This window comes from Phyllopteryx taeniolatus, chromosome 3, assembly GCF_024500385.1.
Source record: "Phyllopteryx taeniolatus isolate TA_2022b chromosome 3, UOR_Ptae_1.2, whole genome shotgun sequence".
In the NCBI taxonomy this organism is placed as follows: Eukaryota; Metazoa; Chordata; class Actinopteri; order Syngnathiformes; family Syngnathidae; genus Phyllopteryx; species Phyllopteryx taeniolatus.
In genome coordinates, this window is record NC_084504.1 from 5,559,472 (window position 1) to 5,580,853 (window position 21,382).

Below are 21,382 nucleotides of genomic sequence, written 5' to 3' on the forward strand. Positions count from 1 at the left end.
TACTCAAGTACTGAGTAAATAGTGAGTAACTTTTTTTTTTTTTTAAATACAAAATAAAATGAAAATTCTGATGTTGCTGTTTGTGGGCATGTGTTTATGCACAGTCAAAACTACAAAAAAAAAAACATCTGCAATTTACTGCACGGTGTTTTCTCAAGTGAAAAGAGTGAAAAAGTGGACCGCTTCATTGGTCCACTTTTTTGACTGTGCATAAACACATGCCCACAAAAAGCAACATTAGAATTTGCATTTTATTTTGTATTTTTTTTTATTATTATTATTGATGTTCATGCTGTGGTTAAAAAAAAAGAAGTTACTGACCATTTACTCAGTACTTGAGTAATTATTTCACTGTATTTAGTGAGTGTTATCAAGCCATTTTTTTTTCTACCGCTTATCCTGTTCAGGGTTATGGTTGAGAAGGATTTTGTTCGCCAGTCAATCACGGGGCACATATATAAACATTCCATCCATTCAACCATTCACACTAACAGATACGTTAGTCTCTAATTAACTTAAAATGCTTCTACTGTATTTAGCATGTGTGAGGAAGCCAGATAAGATTTCAAAACATAAGAAGTTGAGCAACGTGTTTAGTCATGTGGAATGTAACAGCATTTTAAGTAAAGAGGCTCGTCTGTAAGAACTGTGCCCGGCGCCCACACACTAGCTGTTACTCATAAGAGATTCAGGTTAATCCATCATGAAGCAATTGCATTCTACCTATTTATCTTTTAACACACAATAATTCTTTGCGTATTTTATTGGTAAATGACCAATGACCAACAACTGCCCTTCCCTTTACATACCGTAAGTGCATTCTGAGATCTCACTGACTGACGAGCCAGAAGGTAGCAAACGTGTTCTAATTTAGAATATGACGATACCAATCCCAGTCTTTCTGAAACTTTGTTATTCTACAATTTGCAATTTGCATGACGTAATCTGTGACGCTAGTTAACATTATACCCCTTCCTGGTCCACCACACTTGCCTCTTCTACTCTCCCTTCTCTCTCATTTTCCTCATTCATCAACTCCTCCAAGTATTCTTTCCATCTATTTAGCACACTACTGGCACCAGTCAACATATTTCCATTTCTATCCTTAGTCACCCTAACCTGCTGCACATCCTTCCCATCGCTATCCCTCTGTCTGGCCAACCTGTATAGATACTTTTCTCCTTATTTAGTGTCCAACCTGGCATACATGTCATCATATGCCTCTTGTTTGGCCTTTGCCACCTCTACCTTTGCCCTGTCGCATCTCAATGTATTCCTTTCACCTCTCCGCAGTCCTCTCAGTGTCCCACTTCTTCTTAGCTAACCTTTTTCCTTGTATGATTTCCTGTACTGTGAGGTTCCACCACCAAGTCTCCTTCTTTCCTTTCCTGCCAGAGGATACACCAAGTACTCCCCTGCCTGTCTCTCTGATCACCTTGGCTGTAGTGGTCCAGTCTTCTGGAAGCTCCTCCTGTCCACCGAGAGCCTGTCTTACCTCTTCCGGAAAGTCGCACAACACTCTTCCTTTCTCAGCTTCCACCACGTGGTTCTCTGCTCTGCCTTTGTATTCCTAATCTTCCTCCCCACAGTCGGTAACCTCCTTCAGATTACATCGTCTGCACAAGATGTAATCCACCTGCGTGCTTCTACCTCCGCTCTTGTAGGTCACCCTATGTTCCTGCCTCTTCTGGAAAATGTGTTCACTACAGCCATTTGCATCCTTTTTGCAAAGTCTACCACCATCTGTCCCTCCAAGTTCCTTTCCTGGATGCCGTACTTACTCATCACTTCTTCATCACCCCTATTTCCTTCACCAACATGTCCATTACAATCTGCACCAAGCATGACTCTCTCTCTGTCTGGGATGCTCAGAACTACTCCATCTAGCTCCTTCCAGAATTTCTCTTTCACCTCTAGGTCACATCCTACCTGTGGGGCATAGCCACTAATCACATTATACATAACACCCTCAATTTCAAGTTTCAGCCTCATCACTCAATCTGATACTCTTTTCACCTCCAAGACATTCTTAGCCAACTCTTCTTTTAAAATAACCCCTAGTCCATTTCTCTTCCCATCTACACCATGGTAAAATAATTTAAACCCTGCCCCTAAACTTCTAGCCTTACTGCCTTTCCACCTGGTCTCCTGGACACACAATATATCAACCTTTCTCCTAATCATCATGTCAACCAACTCCCGAGATTTTCCTATGTTCAACTGCTGTTTACTAAATGATAAAAGGTATAAATGTATTTTTTTTCCTGATTAAAGAAGAGGGTTACAGCTTTCTTTTGGTAGGTTCCATGTTTCTATAGCTGTAGAACACAATTTTCTGTCAGCCTTCAAATATCAGTTAAAATCCCAGTTTCTGAAAAACGTCTGGCATTAAATGAGTTAAGTGTTTGTATTACCTAGTATATGATCTTTATCGTTAAAGGGGGCACCACATTGCTTTGTTTGTTATGAACAGGTCCTAGCAACGACAAAACCTCGATAAATCAGTTATGTCTGAATGGTTGCTACACTAATGTAATTTGGGTAGTTCTCCGACTTTAGAGGTTCAACTCTTTGATTAAAAAAAACTCAAAGCGCATGATTACACGGAAAGTCAATGCAGTTCGTGTGAATAGACACAAACCCGTATGCGCGGCACAAGTGGGGTGGGCAGGCGGAAATGTGGCTCCTTTGCCTGTTCGCTAGAGTTTGGAGAGTTGAACTACAAACCACATTTGCGTCGTGACTGCCAATCAGCATCGAGAATGGACTATGTACTGTACAGTTGTTGAGTAGAGAAAAATGGAGGAGGTAATTGTTGCAGTTTGTGGGCACTGGGCACCCTGAACTGTATGACACCACATGTTACCAGTAAGAGCAAGAAAGGAGCAGGCTTGGAAAGAAAAATGTTGTTTCCATTTCTTACATGCGAGAGGAAATGTAAAAGGAGCGGAGAAATTGAAGAGATTAAGGAGCATCATCTCCATCTTCTGAAGGGGCATACAAACTTTATTTTTTAATTGCTTTGTTCTTGATCAGGGATGGGCAAATTACGGCTCGCGGGCAACATCCGCCCCGTTGATCATTTCAATCCGGCCCGCCAAATATTGGTACAGAATCGCCCAAGTCATTGCAAAAATCTACATTCATTTGACCTTGTCCTGTAATGCCGAGTTGTCCCACCAGGTTGTGTTGTAATGCCCAGTGGTTCCACCAGGTAGCGCAGTCGGTACAGTGATACATTGACTCGACTTTGGCTGTTCTGTTTTTACTCTGCTACTGCTCTGAACCCTTCTTCAACCATGAGTGGGCCAAAGAAAAGAAAAGTTGACAAGTGAGTGCCGAGTGTTTAATATAGAATGGACTACTAAATACTTTTTCACTGAAGTCCGGTCAAAGGCTGTATGTCTAATTTGTTAAGAAACCATTGCGGTTTTAGAGGAATATAACATCAGCCATCAGTTTTCTTCCAAGCATGCTGATTATGCTAACAGCCAATCAACGCAGGAACTGATGGCTATGGCTCAGCGGTTAAATGAGCTTGCAGGCTCAGCAAAACACCTTTATCTGACAAACTGGCATCAGAGATTCAGTCACACAAGACCCTGAAACAGCGCCACGGGAGCTGCAGATGGAACTGATAGATCTCCAGTGTGATACTGTCTGAAAAGAGAAGTTCAGCTCTCAAACTAGATGAGTTTTATGCTTCATTAAGCGCAGACAAAATTCCAAAAATCCGGAAGATGGCACAGAGGATGCTGGTGGTGTTTGGCTCTACATATGTGTGGGGAGAGACTATTCGTGTGATGAACACCAACAAAACATCCTACAGATCCCAGCTGAGTGATGAACACCTCGGATGTGTTCTGAGAATTGCCACAACAAAACTAACACCAGACTTTGATGCACTGGCAAAAAAAAGTGATCAACAAAACAACACTGTTCCCATTAAAAGTAAATCTAAGTATGAACACTACAATGCCTTTTTTTTTGTATATGTAAGCTTCTGGCTTTGTCATGGCCCTGTGTTTCAAGTTGTTTTTTCTTTGTGTTGCAGTGTCTGGGTGGGCGTGGACATCTGTGACACACCTGTCATACATTGTAATCATCAGCCTTTTTAGGGGGCACCGTGACAGAGTGTGGGTGTCGGAATATTCACTAGTTTTTGCCGCCGTTCTGAACGCTGTCCAAATTTAGGCTCACTACGATTATACCACACATTTGTCGTGTCTCCCTGCGTTATCTGTTTTTGATTCTCTCTGGTTGTGAGTTCCTTTAGTTTTGTATGTTTCGCCATCACCTGCTCTGCCATTTAATTAAAATTGTTCGGACCTCTGACCTGGAGTCTATTTTTTGGGATCTGCCCTTACGGCATTGCCGTTCATGACAGAATATTCCGACCTGAAATGGATCCCACAAACTCAGACTCTTTTCGCCAAGCGTTGGCAAGTCAGGGACATTTGGTTGGAAGACACGAGACATCGTTACACGAGCTCAGGGAGGCAATTACGGCGTTAACGACCCATCTCAGTACGCTGAGTTCTCGGGTTGATCAGGTGTGTGCACTTGGATTACCTCTGGTTCTGGCAAAAGCACCCGCCACCAACACGGTGGCCGCGGTGCCACCCGCCAGGGAAGCTTGTCTCCCAAATCCACCTCGTTATGCTGGGGAGCTCGGCGGCTGCGGTCAATTTATTTATCAATGTACCCTAGTATTTGACCAACAACCGGTCACGTATGCCCAGGATAAGACGAAGGTGGCTTTTATAATGAGTCTACTTACGGGTCAGGTGGCATCCTCCTTCCCGGCATTCGAATCTGAACTGAGGAGAGTTTTTGATCACCCCGTCAAGGGCAAGGAAGCCGGTAGTCGGTTGTTGGACCATTCGCAGGGGGACTTGTCAGTAGCCGAATACTCCATTTCGTTCCGCATCCTGGCAGCAGAGAGTGGATTCGGCGATGTGGCGTTAAGCGGCATTTTTCGTCGGGGACTCTGTCCTGCCGTCAATGGAAGACGCCACCTGTGTTCCCCCATCCACCTCGGCGTTGACGAGGGAGCCGGCCCTGGCCATGGAGGAGCCGATGCAACTCGGTGGGGGCCGACTGACGGAGACGGAACGTCGGAGACGCATGAGAGCGGGGGCGTGTCTGTACTGCGGCCGACCAGGACACAAGGTATCCACCTGCATGGCGAGACCTTCACGGGGAAGTGACGCTACGCGTTCCAAGCAGAGCGGCCAGGTGATGGTGACAGCGCCTTCTGCCTCCGGAAAGAACGTCTCATCGTGTGAGTATTTTGATGAAGACTTGGTACCCGGTGAATTGAGAACTGGATCGAACGACAGGAGACTGCAATTGCCGGGCGAAGTATCGGGATTTGGCGGCAGTTCCCGCGTTGATTGACTCCGGAGCTGATGAGTGTTTTGTGGACTCCTGTGTGATAGAGACTCTAAATTGTCCACTGTACAGACTTAGGAAACCGAGAAAAGTTTTTGATTTGGATGGGCGTCTCCTGGCGGTTACAACACATATTACGGCTCCTCTGTGTTTAAAGCTCTCTGGTAACCACATCGAATCGCGGCGATTTTTTGTAATGCTCTGTCAATCTGCTCCAGTTGTGCTGGGATTAACGTGGTTAAAACTTCATAATCCAGATATTAATTGGGATCAACTACAGATTGTGAATTGGAGCCTATTTTGTCATTCTCATTGTCTGCAGTCTGCTATGTTGACTACCACCCCCCGTGTTCAAGACGAGCACATCGAATTGGCTAAAGTACCGGCTGAGTATCATGATTTGCAACTAGTATTCAGTAAGGATCGCGCCCAGTCTTTGCCTCCGCATCGTCCATACGACTGTTCCGTAGAGTTGATTCCCGAGGCTCCACTACCATGTGCGAGGCTGTATCAGATTTCCAAGCCTGAGCAAGAGACATTAAAGAAATATATTTCGACTTCGCTAGCTGCTGGGTTGATTCGTGCCTCATCGTCGCCAGTGGGCGCCGGATTTTTTTTATCGATAAAAAGGACGGGACCCTGCGACCCTGTGTCGATTTCCGGGGTCTTAACGACATCACGATAAAAAATAAGTATCCTCTCCCGCTGTTGGACTCGGCGTTTGCCCTTTTGCAGTCTGCAAAGGTGTTCACAAAATTAGATCTGCGAAATGCCTATCACCTGGTGTGGATGAAGGAGGGAGATGAGTGGAAGACTGCGTTTAATACTGCATTAGGTCATTTTGAGTACTTAGTCATGCCTTTTGGACTCACGAATGCACCCGCTGTGTTTCAGTGTTTATTGATGATGTGCTCCGGGACATGATAAATGTATTCTGTTTTGTGTACTTGGACGACATATTAATCTTTTTCCGTGATCTACGTGAACATCGCCAACATGTCCGCATGGTGTTGCAGCGTTTGTTGGAAAACCGTCTTTACGTCAAGGCTGAGAAGTGTGAGTTCCATGCGGAGTCGGTACAGTTTTTGGGGTTCATTGTGGAGAAGGGCCAGCTTCGGGCCGATCCAGCTAAGATCCAGGCTGTGGTTGATTGGCCAACTCCAACGTCTAGGAAGCAGTTGCAGAGGTTTTTGGGTTTTGCTAATTTTTATAGCCGATTTATACGTGATTACAGCCTTAAAGTGGGACCTCTGACAAGACTCACTTCCAATAAAATACCATTTGTATGGACCCCTAAGGCAGAAGTGACTTTTGATCATATTAAACAATTGTTTGTGAAGGCTCCTGTGTTACATCATCCTAATCCTGACCTTCCTTTTGTTGTCGAGGTGGACGCATCTGATTCACGTGTGGGGGCGGTCCTGTCCCAGAGGTCCCCGGTCGACCAGATGCTGCACCCCTGCGCTTTCTTCTCTCGCCGCCTGAGCCCTGCAGAGGCCAATTATGATGTGGGAAATAGAGAGCTGCTGGCCATTGTCCTGGCGCTGCAGGAGTGGAGGCATTGGCTGGAGGGTACGATGGAACCTTTTCAAGTTTTCACCGACCACAAGAACCTGTCTTACCTCCGGACTGCTAAAAGACTCAACCCCCGTCAAGCACGTTGGGCCCTGTTCCTTACCCGTTTCGATTTCATCATCACTTACCGCCCTGGGTTGAAGAACGGCAAACCTGACCCCTTGTCTCGGCTGCATGGCCCGGCTGCTGTTCAGCCTGTTGTGGAGACCATTCTACCTGGGACCCGAGTGGTGGGAGCGCTTCAGTGGGAGGTTGAGAAGAAGGTGGTGGAGACGGGGAGGGACGTCCAGGCCCCGGGAGGTGTTCCTGATGGCAAATTGTTTGTTCCGGTCGTTTTACGTCCAGAGGTGTTGAAGTTGGGACACACTTCTCGAGTCGCTTGCCATCCTGGGGTCAGTCGGACACTTTTCCTCATTTCCCAACGGTTCTGGTGGCAGGGACTACGCAGGGACGTTAAAGAATATGTTTCGGCATGCTCAGTGTGTGCCCGTAGCAAGATGTCCCATCGTCCTCCAGCTGGTCTTCTTCGTCCACTGCCCATTCCTTCCCGCCCCTGGTCCCACGTCGCCTTGGACTTCACCACAGGCCTTCCGCTGTCCGGAGGGAACTCGGTCATCCTGAGTGTAGTCGACAGATTCTCCAAGATGGCCCATTTCGTTGCTCTGCCGAAGCTGCCGTCCTACCTTTGAGACTGCTAATCTCTTTGTTGACCATGTCTTCCGAGTTCATGGTATTCCTGCTGATCTGGTGTCGGACAGGGGGCCGCAGTTCGTCTCTCGGGTCTGGAGGTTGTTCTGCAAAGCGCTGGGGGCGTCCTCCAGTCGTTCATCCGGTTTCCACCCGCAGACCAACGGCCAGGCTGAGAGGGCGAATCAAGATGTGGAGGCTGCTCTTCGCTGTGTTTGTCATCAGCACCCCTCCTCGTGGTCTTCTCACCTGCCTTGGGTGGAATATGCGCATAACACCCTCGTTTGCTCTGCCACTGGACGGTCGCCATTCATGACTGCATACGGTTACCAGTCGCCGTTGTTCCCTTCTCAGGAGAGGGAGGTGGTCGTCCCGTCTGTACAGGTCCATCTCCGAAGGGCTCATCAGGTGTGGCGGGATGCAAGGGCGGCCTTGTCCCGTACTGAGGCTCGCAACAGGCAGTTAGCTGATCGTCATCGGATCTCAGCTCCTACCTACCCTTCTCCAGGCCTTCCACTCTCTCCCCGCCAGGGGGCGTCCTTTGAGGGGGGGATACTGTCATGGCCCTGTGTTTCAAGTTGTTTTTTCTTTGTGTTGCAGTGTCTGGGTGGGCGTGGACATCTGTGACACACCTGTCATACATTGTAATCATCAGCCTTTTTAGGGGGCACCGTGACAGAGTGTGGGTGTCGGAATATTCACTAGTTTTTGCCGCCGTTCTGACCGTTGTCCAAATTTAGGCTCACTACGATTATACCACACGGACCGTTTGTCGTGTCTCCCTGCGTTATCTGTTTTTGATTCTCTCTGGTTGTGAGTTCCTTTAGTTTTGTATGTTTCGCCATCACCTGCTCTGCCATTTAATTAAAATTGTTCGGACCTCTGACCTGGAGTCTATTTTTTGGGATCTGCCCTTACGGCATTGCCGTTCATGACAGGCTTGGCCCGACTGTCAAATTTTAAAAGTCAATGTGGATGTGGCCCCTGAGCCAAAATGTTTACCCACCCCTGTTCTAGATGGATATTTAGTTAAAACATTTTGATTTTTGAACAAATCCACTTAATTTTCTGAGGTTTTTATTGTCTTTTACATTTTTCAGACAAATATACAGTTATTACATGTGTCTCACCTTATGTCATGATGTCACATCGGTGTCGGGTTTATTTCAGTATTTTACTACCGTGTACAAACAGTTTTGTTAGGTTACCTGCTAAATGCAGTCCATACATTTTACAGTGTAGCTATTTCAAAAATGATGCTTTATTGCCTCAAAATATAATACAACCAATTAAATACAATATATCATGGATAAAATATATAAGCAGACAATGGTGGGGGGATTACTGTATGTCTTGTTATATAGTCAAAATTATGTTGAAATAACTACATCATGACCAACTGGTTATCACATCTGCCTCACAGTTCTGAGGACCGGGTTTCAAATCTCGGCCCCGTCTGCATGTAGTTTGCATGTCCTCCCCGTGCCTGCGTGGGTTTTCTCCGGGCACTCCGGTTTCCTCCCACATCCCAAAAACATGCGTGGTAGGTTAATTGAAAACTCTAAATTGCCCTTAGGTGTGACTGTGACTGCAAATGGTTGTTTGTTGATATGTGCCCTGCGATTGGCTGGCGACCAGTTCAGGTTACCCCGCTTCTCGCCCGAAGATTTCTGGGATAGGCTCCAGCACGCCCGCGACCCTAGTGAGGATAAGCGGAACAGAAGATGAATGAATGATATCCATTGACTACAGTATAAAGTCTACACACCTCTGTTCAAATGCCAGGTTTTGTGATACAAAAAAAGAAGATGACACCAAGACAAATCATTGACTTTTTCCACCACTTATGTGACCTATAACCTGTACAACTAAATTGGGGGGAATAAATCATCAAAATATGCAACTGAAATAATGTGGTTACATAAGTGTGCACACCATCTTTTTACTGGGAATGTTGCTGTGTTCAAAATCAACCAATCACATTAAAACTCATGTTAAATTGGATTCGACACTAAGCTACCACTGTTTAAAGTGCCTTTGATTAACCATAAAAAGTTCACTGTAGGTATGGTGTGCTTTTTTGCGAGATGAGCATGAGTATTTTTTTTGCGCCAAACATAACTTTTGGAATTATGACCAAAAAGTTTTACCTCGATTTCATCAGCCCATTATGCATTTTACCACATGGGTTTGGGAGTTTGCAAGTGTCTTTTTGCAAAATGTAGCTGGGCTTGGATATTAGGCTTCTGTCACTGTGCCCCACAGCCCAGACATGGGAAGAAGACGGGAGAATGTTGTAGCATATACTAAACAGCCAGTACTTGCCAGAAATACTATAGCTGGAGCTCCTTCAATGTTGCTATTGGCCTCTTGACAGCCTCTCTGACCAGTTTACTTCTTTTTATCCATTTTTGAGCGACATCTAGCTCTTTCTAATGTCACTGTTGTGCCATATTTTCTCAAGTTGATGGTGACTGTCTTCACTGTGTTCCATGGTATATTGAATGTCTTGACCTGACTGATACCTTTGAGCAATAAGATCCCCCTGATTCTGTAGAAGCTCTCTGCGGACCATGGCTTGTGCTGTAAGATGCGACGACAAAAATGTCAGGAAAAGCCGACTCGAGCTTTATTTGGTATTAATCAGAAGCGCCGGATGTTGGACCAGAATTTCCTCGAAGCCGTCCGGAAATCTTTCTCCATGGCCTCACCAAACTCCTCCCATGCCCGAGTTTTTGCTTCAGCGACCACCAAAGCTGCATTCCGCTTGGCCAGCCGGTACCCATCAGCTGCCTCAGGAGTCCCACAGGCCAAAAAGGCCCGATAGAGCTCCTTCTTCAGCTTGACGGCATCACTCACCGTTGGTGTCCTCCAACGGGTTCGGGGATTGCCGCCACGACAAGCACCGACCACCTTACGGCCACAGCTTCGGTCGGCTGCCTCAGCAATGGAGGCGCGGAACATGGTTCACTCGGACTCGATGTCCCCCGCCTCCCCCGGAACATGAGTAAAGTTCTGTCAGAGGTGGGAATTGAAACTCCTTCTGACAGGGGATTCTGCCAGACGTTCCCAGTCTTAGTGGGGATGGGGCGCTGCTGACCTCGACTCGGGATGTTGTGAGTCGGTGGGGAGAATACTTCGAAGACCTCCTCAATTCCACCGACAAACCTTCCCATGAGGAGGCAGAGTCTGGGTTCTCTGAGGCGGGCTCTCCTATCTCTGGGGTTGAGGTCACCGAGGTGGTTAAAAAGCTCCTCGGTGGCAAGCCCCTCGGGTTGGATGAGATTTGCCTGGAGTTTCTAAAGACTCTGGATGTTGTGTCCTGGTTGACACGCCTCTGCAACATCGCGTGGACATCGGGGACAGTGCCACTGGATTGGCAGACTGGGAGAGTGTGTTCCAACTACAGAGGGATAACACTCCTCAGGCTCCCTGGTAAGGTTTATTCAGGGCTGCTGGAGAGGAGGGTCCATCGGGAAGTCGAATCTCAGATTCAGGAGGAGCAGTGTGGTTTTTCGTCCTGGCCATGGAACAGTGGACCAGTTCTACACCCTCGGCAGGTCCTCGAGGGTGCATGGGAGTTCGCCCACACAGTCTACATGTGTTTTGTGGACTTGGAGAAGGCGTTCGACCGTGTCCCTCGGGGGGTCCTGTGGGGGGTGCTTCGGGAGTATGGGGTACCGAACCCCCTGATACGGGCTGTTAGAGTTTGGTCCACATATCCGGCAGTAAGTCGGACTCGTTCCCGGTGAGGGTTGGACTCCGCCAAGGCTGCCCTTTGTCACCGATTCTGTTCGTAACTTTTATGGACAGAATTTCAAGGCGCAGTCGAGGTGTAGAGGTGGTCCAGTTTGGTGGCCTCAGTATTACATCTCTGCTTTTATCAGATGATGTGGTTCTGTTGGATTCATCAAGCCGTGACCTCCAATTCTCACTGGAGCAGTTTGCAGCTGAGTGTGAAGCGACTGAGATGAGAATCAGCACCTCCAAATCTGAGACCATGGTCCTCAGTCGGAAAAGGGTGGCGTGCCCTCTCCAGATCGGAGATGAGATCCTGCCTCAAGTGGAGGAGTTCAAGTATCTTGGGGTCTTGTTCATGAGTGAGGGAAGAATGGAACGGGAGATCAACAGGCGGATCATTGCAGCGTCTGCAGTGATACGGACTTTGTATCGGTCCGCTGTGGTAAAGAAGGAGCTAAGCCGAAAGGCGAAGCTCTCAATTTACCGGTCGATCTACGTTCCTACCCTCACCTATGGCCACGAGCTGTGGGTCATGACCGAAAGAACAAGATCCAGGACACAAGCGGCCGAAGTGAGTTTCCTCCGAAGGGTGTCCGGGCTCTCCCTTAGAGATAGGGTGAGAAGCTCGGTCATCTGGGAGGATCTCAGAGTAGAGCCGTTGCTCCCTCACATCGAGAGGAGCCAGATGAGGTGGCTGGGGCATCTGATTCGGATGCCTCCCAGACACCTCCTCTGTGAGGTGTTCCGGGCACGTCCACCGGGAGGAGACCCCAGGGAAGACCCAGGACACGCTGGAGAGACTATGTCTTTCGGCTGGCCTGGGAACGCCTCGGGTTTCCCCCGGAAAAGCTGGATGAAGTGCCTGGGGAGAGGGAAGTCTGGGCATTCCTGCTAAAGCTACTGCCCCTGCGACCCGACCTCGGATAAGCGGTGGAAAATGGATGGATAATCAGATTAAATGGTGGCAGGTGAGTGCTGACTCCCATTTAACATGAGTTTTAATATGATCGGTTAATTCTAAACACAGCCACATCCCCAGTTATAAAAGGGTGTGGATGTCACGGTTTGTACCAAACGGTATTGGACGGGACCCAAAAGCAGACTGAGACAGAGGAAGCAGTTGGAAAGGGTTTATTTGGGTGAAGCGCGAGGTCAAGAATTCAAGGCGTGATGGTGGTCCGTAGGAGCAGGGACCATGCGGGAGACTGGAGCATGAGCAGGTGAGTGAACTTTGCAATGCGGCTGGAGCGAGCGTCGTGGCAGGAGACACAGGAGGGCACTGGAGGAGAAGGAACAACAGGGAGTAAGTTCAAGCACGGGTATCAGAGAATCTATTCTTACTATCAAGAGCAATGTGTCGACTGGTGTACCACGTTGGAGCGAGAATACTCTGGCGCTGGAACGCAGGAACAGGCAGGCTTAAGAGCAGGCAGTGATGAGTGCTGATTGGAACCAGGTGCGCAGGCGAGGAGGTGATTAGTGCTGGGGAGAGAGAGGGGAAAAAGAAGCACAAGGCGCCAACCCACGCCTCGCAGAGGAACTGCAGGGCACAGATCATGACAGTGGACACTTATGCAACCACATCTCAGTTGTTTCTCTCTGATTCCACTCTTGAAAAGATTTATTTTTCTTTCTTTTTTCCCCAATTGCTTTGTACAGGATATAGGCCACTTTAATGGTGAAAAAAAGTTTTTAAATGATTTATCTTGGCCTCATTTCTTTTGTATCACAAAAACCTGGCATTTGAACAGGGGTGTGTAGACTTTCTATCTACTGTTGGGAATAATCATAGGCCTGGCAAATATCCATAGCCAATATTACCACTAAATTGGTATTTGACTTGTTTACTTTCCATTATGCATTTTCATTTTGTTATGTAGAAAAACTGAGCTGCATTCCTCAAAATATCTGTTAGTTTTTGTGACATGAACAATTTTTCCATGCCTTCCAGAGTCTAATGGATGTGGATGAGAGTTAGGTCTGTTATCCAATGCCAAGTCAGGATGACAACGCTGGAGGATGTATCAGGACAAGAGATTATCTGTCTGGTAAATCATTGCCACAGGATTAAAAATTTAATTCCTCAACAAGGGTCAGTCACTAGGTTTCCACATGTCTGGAGGCACCAAACAAAAACAGTGTATTAATTAACAGCGTAAACTCAGTTCAAACAACATGTAATGGGGTCCCTTCTCCCTTTAGGCTGCGGTGTGACACATTTGAGATTCAAATTATGAAAATTAAATAATGCCAGTAAAATTCATGCGCACACAGACTAGAAATATATTTTAAAAACCCATATGTTCGTTTGTTTATATGTCCCCTGCGATTGGCTGGCGACCAGTTCAGGGTGTACCCCGCCTCTTGCCCGAAGATACAGTAGCTTGGATAGGTTCTAGCACGCCCGCGACCCAAGTGAGGATAAGCGGTTTGAAAAATGAATGAAAGAATATGTTCTTCCCTCAGTACTGTTGTAGCTTCTGTTTTTAATTTCCCATTTTTTCTTCACTTTAAGTTTGTTTGGGTAATTTTTGGTGACTGCAGAGGAAAATCCAACAGTTTAGGTTTATGTTGCGTTCATCCATCCATTTTCTATTTCTACCAATTGTCCTCATTATGGTCATGGCTAAATGGAGCCTTTCCCAGCTGACTTTGGGTGAGAGGCTGGGTACACTCATTAGTCCCAGGGCACATATAGACAAACAACCATTCAAATTAAACAAATATGGGGCAAGTCTCTAATTAATGTTTTTTGAATGTCGGAGGACGCTGGAGTACCAGTACAAAAAGCTTACGCAAGCATGGGGAGAATATGCAAACACTACACAAACATGCTCCAACAGAGATTCAACATCCTCAAATTAATATATTTAAGATACTGATAAAGCTCAAGCATCCTTAGAGCTTCGTGAGTATCTTAAATGTATTGATTTGACTTGATACTCTGTTTCTACAGGTACTGTACTTCTCAATAAATTACAATATGGTAGAAAAGTCAATTTATTTCAGTACCCATACTGTATATAGATTCATGAAACACAAAATTCCTGTTCTAATTTCCACATTAAAAATGATTTTCCTTGTTTCTTGATTGTTTGTTATGTAATATTCTAGTTTCCAAAGTTGATGAATTTTTGTTTTTGTTTGCTGTAAGGTATAATCAACAAAATTATACATATATACATGCATTTTCCGTACCGCTTCTCCTCACTAGGGTCGCGGGCGTGCTGGAGCCTATCCCAGCTGTCTTCGGGCGACCCTGAACTGGTCGCCAGCCAACCGCAGGGCACATAGAAACAAAATACCATTCGCACTCACACCTACAGGCAATTTAGAGTCTTCAATTAACCTACCACGCATGTTTTTGGGATGTGGGAGGAAACCGGAATGCCCGGAGAAAACCTACACAGGCACGGGGAGAACATGCAAACTCCACACAGGCGTGTCGGGATTTGAACCCTGGTCCTCAGAACTGTGAAGCAGATGTGTTAACCAGTCAGCCACCATTTATATCAATAAAGTCAGTTTAATAAGGGGCATCAATATGTATTATCAAGAGAAGAGAGGACAGCACAGTTGGATAATCCAGAAACCTACTTAACAAATAAAATCTGAAATTAGGTTATCGGTGTAGGTTTAACAGATACCGGTAACCAAACCACTGACCACACTAAAATGAACACGACAGTACTTTCTTTCACTAGCAGGACAACCCGTGCATTACAATCAGCGCCATCTATTGTACAGTTTAATAACAACGGAATTATCCTGACCTGCTACGTGATATAAGTCATTGTACATTTTGGGAATTTATGGATTATTCATTATTGTATAGAACACGATAATGAATAACGTACCTGCTACACCAGGCAATAATTAATGGCAATTCATGCTCTTAACTTTGACAGGAAAACAGGAAACGAAGCTGTTGGAGTGGAGGTCACGTGAGACATCTCGTATTCCTATTGGGCAATTCATATTAAACTAGTTCCTGTCCGGTTTGGCCCAATGCGCTTAAAGGTTAGTACCGATAAAATGTATGTGTTATAGCTTTATCTTGAGTAATTTTTAACAAAATAAATTTGTGGTTTTCTTGCTGAGCCTCTTTACGTTTTCTAGCAAAACGAGACTGATTTCTTTTAAGTGTTAAGAGTGTTTGAGATGACGTTTTTTTGTGTGGAATGATTCGAATGCAACCCGTGATGTTGTTGTGGAGCGTAATTTGAAACTCGGAGTTCTAGATAAATTTAATGTAGTAGACATTAGCGTCACATTATTTTTTAACCATAAGTTTATTCCCGTTGGTATATATATATATATATATATATTTTTTTTTTGTCTGTGTGAGAGACGCCAGTCTTTTTGGGGGGGTATTTGTGAGGTGAGTAGACTACTTGCTATGTTGCACTTTACAACTCTAGCTAATCGCTAACGTCGCGAGGTTAACATAAATCAACGACATACCGGTCTAATTTGATTTAAACAGCGAGAATTCCGTGATGCTCGTAACTGTTTCCGAAACGTCTTCAATTGTGTATGAAACTATTTCTGACGTTCTGAGTAACGTATCTGCTTTTGCTAAATGTGTTCATATCTGCATTGTTACCACCTCTTATGCCCTATGTTTAGGATAATTTATTTTCACCATGCCCACTCGTGAGCAACAGTTTTGAATTCATAGTTGACTACTATACTGAAAAATCTTCTTTTCCTTTCGGCTTGTCTCCTGCATCCTCTTCTCGAACACCAACTGCCCTCATGTCTTCCCTCACGACGTCCATCAACCTTCTCTTTGGTCTTTCTCGAGCTCTCTTGCCTGGCAGCTCCATCCTCATCATCCTCATACCAATATACTCACTATTTCTCTTTTGGACGTGTCCAAACCATTGAAGTCTGCTCTCTCTAACTTTGTCTCCAAAACATCTAACCTTGGCTGTCCCTCTGATGAGCTCATTTCTAATTTTATCCAATCTGGTCACTCCGAGAGCGAACCTCCTTTAGTGTCCAACCTGGCATACATGTCATCATATGCCTCTTGTTTGGCCTTTGCTACCTTTGCCCCTACGTCACATCTCAATGTATTCCTTTCACCTCTCCTCAGTCCTCTCAGTGTCCCACTTATTCTTAGCCAACATCTTTCCTTGTATGATTTCCTGTACTTTGAGGTTCCACCACCAAGTCTCATTTTCCCCTTTCCTGCCAGAAGATACACCAAGTACTCCCCTGCCTGTCTCTCTGATCACCTTGGCTGTAGTGGTCCAGTCTTCTGGAAGCTCCTCCTGTCCACCGAGAGCCTGTCTTACCTCTTCCGGAAAGCTGCACAACACTCTTCCTTTCTCAGCTTCCACCACATGGTTCTCTGCTCTGCCTTTGTATTCCTAATCTTCCTCCCCACCACCAGAGTCATCTTACACACCACGATCCTATGCTGTCTAGCCACACTCTCCCCTACACGACCTTACAATCTGTAACCTCCTTCAGATTACATCGTCTGCACAAGATGTAATCCACTTGCGTGCTTCTACCTCTGCTCTTGTAGGTCACCCTATGTTCCTGCCTCTTCTGGAAAATGTGTTCACTACAGCCATTTGCATCCAAGTCTACCACCATCTGTCCCTCCAAGTTCCTTTCCTGGATGCCAATCTTACCCATCACTTCTTCATCACGCCGGTTTCCTTTATCAACAGGTCCATTACAATCTGCACCAATCACAACTCTCTCTCTCTGTCCGGGATGCTCAGAACTACTTTGTCTTGCTCCTTCCAAAATTTCTCTTTCACCTCTAGGTCACATCCAACCTGTGGGGCATACCCACTAATCACGTTATACATATCACCCTCAATTTCAAGTTTCAGCCTCATTATTTGATCTGATACTCTTTTCACCTCCAAGACATGCTTTGCTAACTTTTCCTTTAAAATAACCCCTACTCAATTTCTCTTCCCATCTACACCATGGTAAAATAATTTAAACCCTACCCCTAAACTTCTAGCTTTACTGCCTTTCCACCTGCTCTCCTGGACACACAATACATCAACCTTTCTCTTTATCATCATGTCAACCAACTCCTGAGATTTTCTTGTCATAGTCCCAACATTCAAAGTCCGCACATTCAGTTCTAGGCTCTGTGCTTTCCTCTTCTCTTACTGGCTAAGAACCCGCTTTACACCTCTCCTTTGTCTTCGACTCACAGTAGCTGAATTTCCACCGGCGTTCTGCAGTCTTACGGCGCCGGTGGCAAAAGTTGTTAACCCAGTCCATCCCTGATCCGGTATGGAATTCTTTGGATGAACGCTCACATTTGTTTGTCAAAGTTTTAAGCCCGATGCTCTTCCTGATGCAACCCTCTGTATTTATCCGGGTTTGGGACCGGCCTACAGTGTGCACTGGCTTGTGCCCAGGTTTAGGCTGCATTACTCGTTGGAAAAATGCATAACAGATCTGTTTTTGTTTTGTTTTTTTAAGTGGTAAGACCCGATAAGTTTATTATTTGTTTATTTTTTATTGGCATCGTAGGACAAAATCTGCTGCTGCCTTCTACTGGTATTTATATATTTATGTATTTATTTATTTTCTGTATTTCATAGAAAACAATCTTATGCTGATTTGTTCGTGTATATCATTAAAGTACTAAAAAAGTCATAGTATTGTAGTTAGTGATTATTATTATTATTATTATATTTATTATAAAAAAATATTTTTATGCAGATGGCCACTGAACAGGATGCAGTCGTGGACAAGGAGACAGACCAAATGGAACAACCATCCCCCTCAAAAAAGGATTCTGCAACTGTATTAAGGAATCCTCTTGATTTTCTGAAACTCACACCTTCTCAGTTTGGTATTACTGTCCAAAGCTTCAGCCCGGTACCATTAGGACACAAAGGTGAGCTCTCTGGTGCAATATGCTTTTGAAAGCCAATCACCAATCATATACACTGTATCTGACTCTTTCCCCAGAAAAGTCTCGTTTGGCACAACTAAAGGCAAGAAGAAGGTCTAGTATCGGTGTGAGGGGCTCACCAGAAACAAACTCACTCATCCGCTTCATTGCACAACAAAAAATGAAGAATTCATCAAACTGTCAAACTCCCGAGGTGAGAAGCAGTCACAACGAGGAAATGTTTGCATTGTTGCCACACTATTTTGTGAAGTAATGTTAAGATTACAGGCTTTGAGTTGTCCTAACAGTTGAACTCTGTCACATTTTAAGTAGACTTTACACCGATTTTATCGGCCTAATTGGTATCGGCCAATAATTAGCAGTTTATGCTGATCGGCTTTAATGTCATAATTCGCCGATCAATGACGTCATTGATCGGCTCCGCAAAAGACATTTAGTCCGCGTCACCATCGTGCACAGTATATTTGAATCCAAAAGCTAGTTTATTTTTAGCCTTGTCGCGTCTCTTTTGGCGTAGTCCTGTAAATATCTGAGGGCCAATAAAGTTATTTAAAAACATGTCGGCGGTGTGGAACAGACAACACTTCTCAGACAGACAACACATAATACCCAGATCATACTACGAGACAACTTTGCTCTTTCACGATTGCACTATGTCAGACTACTGCAATAAAATCTTGTATTCCGATACTACCGCATTCCGTTTTTTACGATCACTGGGCTTCATCTTGTCCGGACGCGACCGGATACACTCATTACCATGGCGATGACAAAAATAAGGGATCGCGCCGTGTGTTTGTAAGAACAAAATGTGGGAAAACATGTGTTGGTGGTCACTGGTGCTCAGGAGAGGACGTTCGTTTAAGGCTTGCTCCCGGTTTCTTCACGTACTTTTAACACGATACGGTTCGCAAGCAGGCAACAAAAACGTTATGTAGCCTAGCAAGCTAATGGTACCACCACGAATGGATGGATGTAAACATGCTGCCATTCTGCTCTAAAGTTTCGGTGTGGGTAAAGTAATTTAATAAAAAATAATTTAATGACAATAAGTTGGCACCCATTATTTCTGTCATGTTGTAATGTTGGTTTGACCTGACTGATTAGAATACATGACTGGACGGGAGCAGTGATTTCCAACCTTTATAGAGCCAAGGAACGTATTTTACAATTGAAAAATCTCACGGCACACCAACAAACAAAAATGTCACAAAAAAGTGGATACATTAATTACTGTATGTACTTCATGCCATCTAATAGAAGACCATTCATTTGTTCTGTCTGTCACTATGCCTCACTGGCATAAATAGATGAACATCCATCCATCCATCCATTTTCTGAGTCGCTTCTCCTTACTAGGGTCGCAGGCGTGCTGGAGCCTATCCCAGCTATCATCGGGCAGGAGGCGGGGTACACCCTGAACTGGTTGCCAGCCAATCGCAGGGCACATACAAACAAACAACCATTCGCACTCACAGTCACACCTACGGGCAATTTAGAGTCTCCAATTAATGCATGTTTTTGGGATGTGGGCGGAAACCGGAGTGCCTGGAGAAAACCCACGCAGGCACGGGGAGAACATGCAAACTCCACACAGCCGGGGCCGGGGATTGAACCCCAGTTCTCAGAACTGTGAGGCTGACGCTCTAACCAGTCGTCCACCGTACCGCCAATAGATGAACAAAGATACATTATTTATTGTAAATATATTTTTGGAGCAATTAATTACACAAGTATATACAGTAAATGAACAGGTTATTTACTTCATTCCTCCATCATGTGATCGGATCGGTGATCGAAACTCCCGCCCCAAAAATCCTGATCGTGTAAAGCAAAAGACAAAACGGCACAAGGGATAAAGACTCACTCGGCATTGAGCGAGTCGCACTGCTAGTCACTTTAAACGGCTTACATTTCTTGAAGGCTCTGTGCCATTTTCACAATGGTCACTGTACCAGACTGTAGCTCTATTAGTCATTTCAAACTGCTCTAAATTGCAAGAGGACTCTGCATCACTTAAACAATGGTCTTTCAAACTTTCATTGCTCAGTGACTCTCCATACTGTGTTTTTATGTCTCAAAAGTATTTTCTGTCAAATGGCTCTCTTTTGTCGTACGAGAGCGGCTGCAGCTACCGGAGACAAATTCCTTGTGTGTTTTTGACATACTTGGGAAATAAAGATGATTATGATTCTGACTCTTTTGATCATGTCAACATGCAAATGCATTGAGATGTGAATGCATACTGTTTAAAACAAACTTTCTCAAGGTAGTAAACTTTTTAATTGCCTGGTTGCTGCCAACTCATTAAATCCTCTAGGCCTGTTTTGCTTTGCAATGTGGCCAACTACAAAGGATTGTTGATTTGCACGTTCGAGTCTTACATTTCCACACGACTGTCAAAATGCTTAATTTTCTTTGCTACAATGTGAGACTTTGGTAATATTGTTATACATTCATTCAGACTTGTACTGGTTTACTTTAATGAATCAGTGCAATGTAAATGGCCATTGCAGGTTGTGTATATTATGGTAGTAGTTTGGTAGCAACAGCGCTGTGTTTATGTTCAACAACAATCCTCTCTGTTGTACAACACCAGCTTGCATCCATCCATTGTCTTTACCGCTTATCCTCACTAGGGTCGCGGGCTGCTGGAGCCTATCCCAGCTATCTTCTTGGTGGGAGGCGGGGTACACCCTGAACCGGTCGCCAGCCAATCGCAGGGCACATAGAGACAAACAACGCTCTCGCTCTCACATTCACACCTACGGGCAATTTAGAGTCTTCAATCAACCTACCACGCATGTTTTTGGGATGTGGGAGGAAACCGGAGTGCCCGGAGAAAACCCACCCAGGCACGGGGAGAACATGCATACTCCACACAGGCGAGGCCGGGATTTGTACCCCGGTGCCCGGACCCGTGAGGCCGATATGCTAACCAGTCGTCCACCGTGCCGGCACAACACCAGCTTGCTATATTAATTTCTACGTTTGCAGCACCATATCGTCTGCACTGTAAATGTATGTGTAAATAAGCGAAGCAAAATTTTGGAGAGTTCATAATGGTTCTCTATCTGTGCC

At 45.2% G+C, this 21,382-nt stretch overlaps 1 protein-coding gene and 1 long non-coding RNA gene across 6 annotated transcripts in view; one reads left to right on the top strand and one right to left on the bottom strand.

Moving 5' to 3' along the window:
* Positions 1 to 12,533: 12,533 nt before the first annotated feature.
* LOC133474690 (uncharacterized) lies at positions 12,534 to 15,311 on the bottom strand. Its single transcript, XR_009787593.1, has 3 exons — positions 15,255 to 15,311; positions 12,768 to 14,869; positions 12,534 to 12,676 (listed from the first exon to the last, which is right to left on the bottom strand). It is a non-coding gene; the product is annotated as an uncharacterized LOC133474690 (long non-coding RNA).
* Positions 15,312 to 15,325: 14 nt separating this feature from the next.
* cdca2 (cell division cycle associated 2) overlaps positions 15,326 to 21,382 on the top strand; it is a 52,243-nt gene continuing 46,186 nt past the window's right edge. For 3 of the 5 annotated variants that reach the window (XM_061766591.1, XM_061766592.1, XM_061766595.1), the window contains exons 1-3: positions 15,326 to 15,417; positions 18,106 to 18,283; positions 18,358 to 18,494. In XM_061766591.1, coding sequence (XP_061622575.1) covers positions 15,406 to 15,417; positions 18,106 to 18,283; positions 18,358 to 18,494 — 327 coding nt within the window. In that variant the 5' untranslated portion in view covers positions 15,326 to 15,405. The other 2 variants (XM_061766594.1, XM_061766593.1) reach the window with 2 other exon arrangements.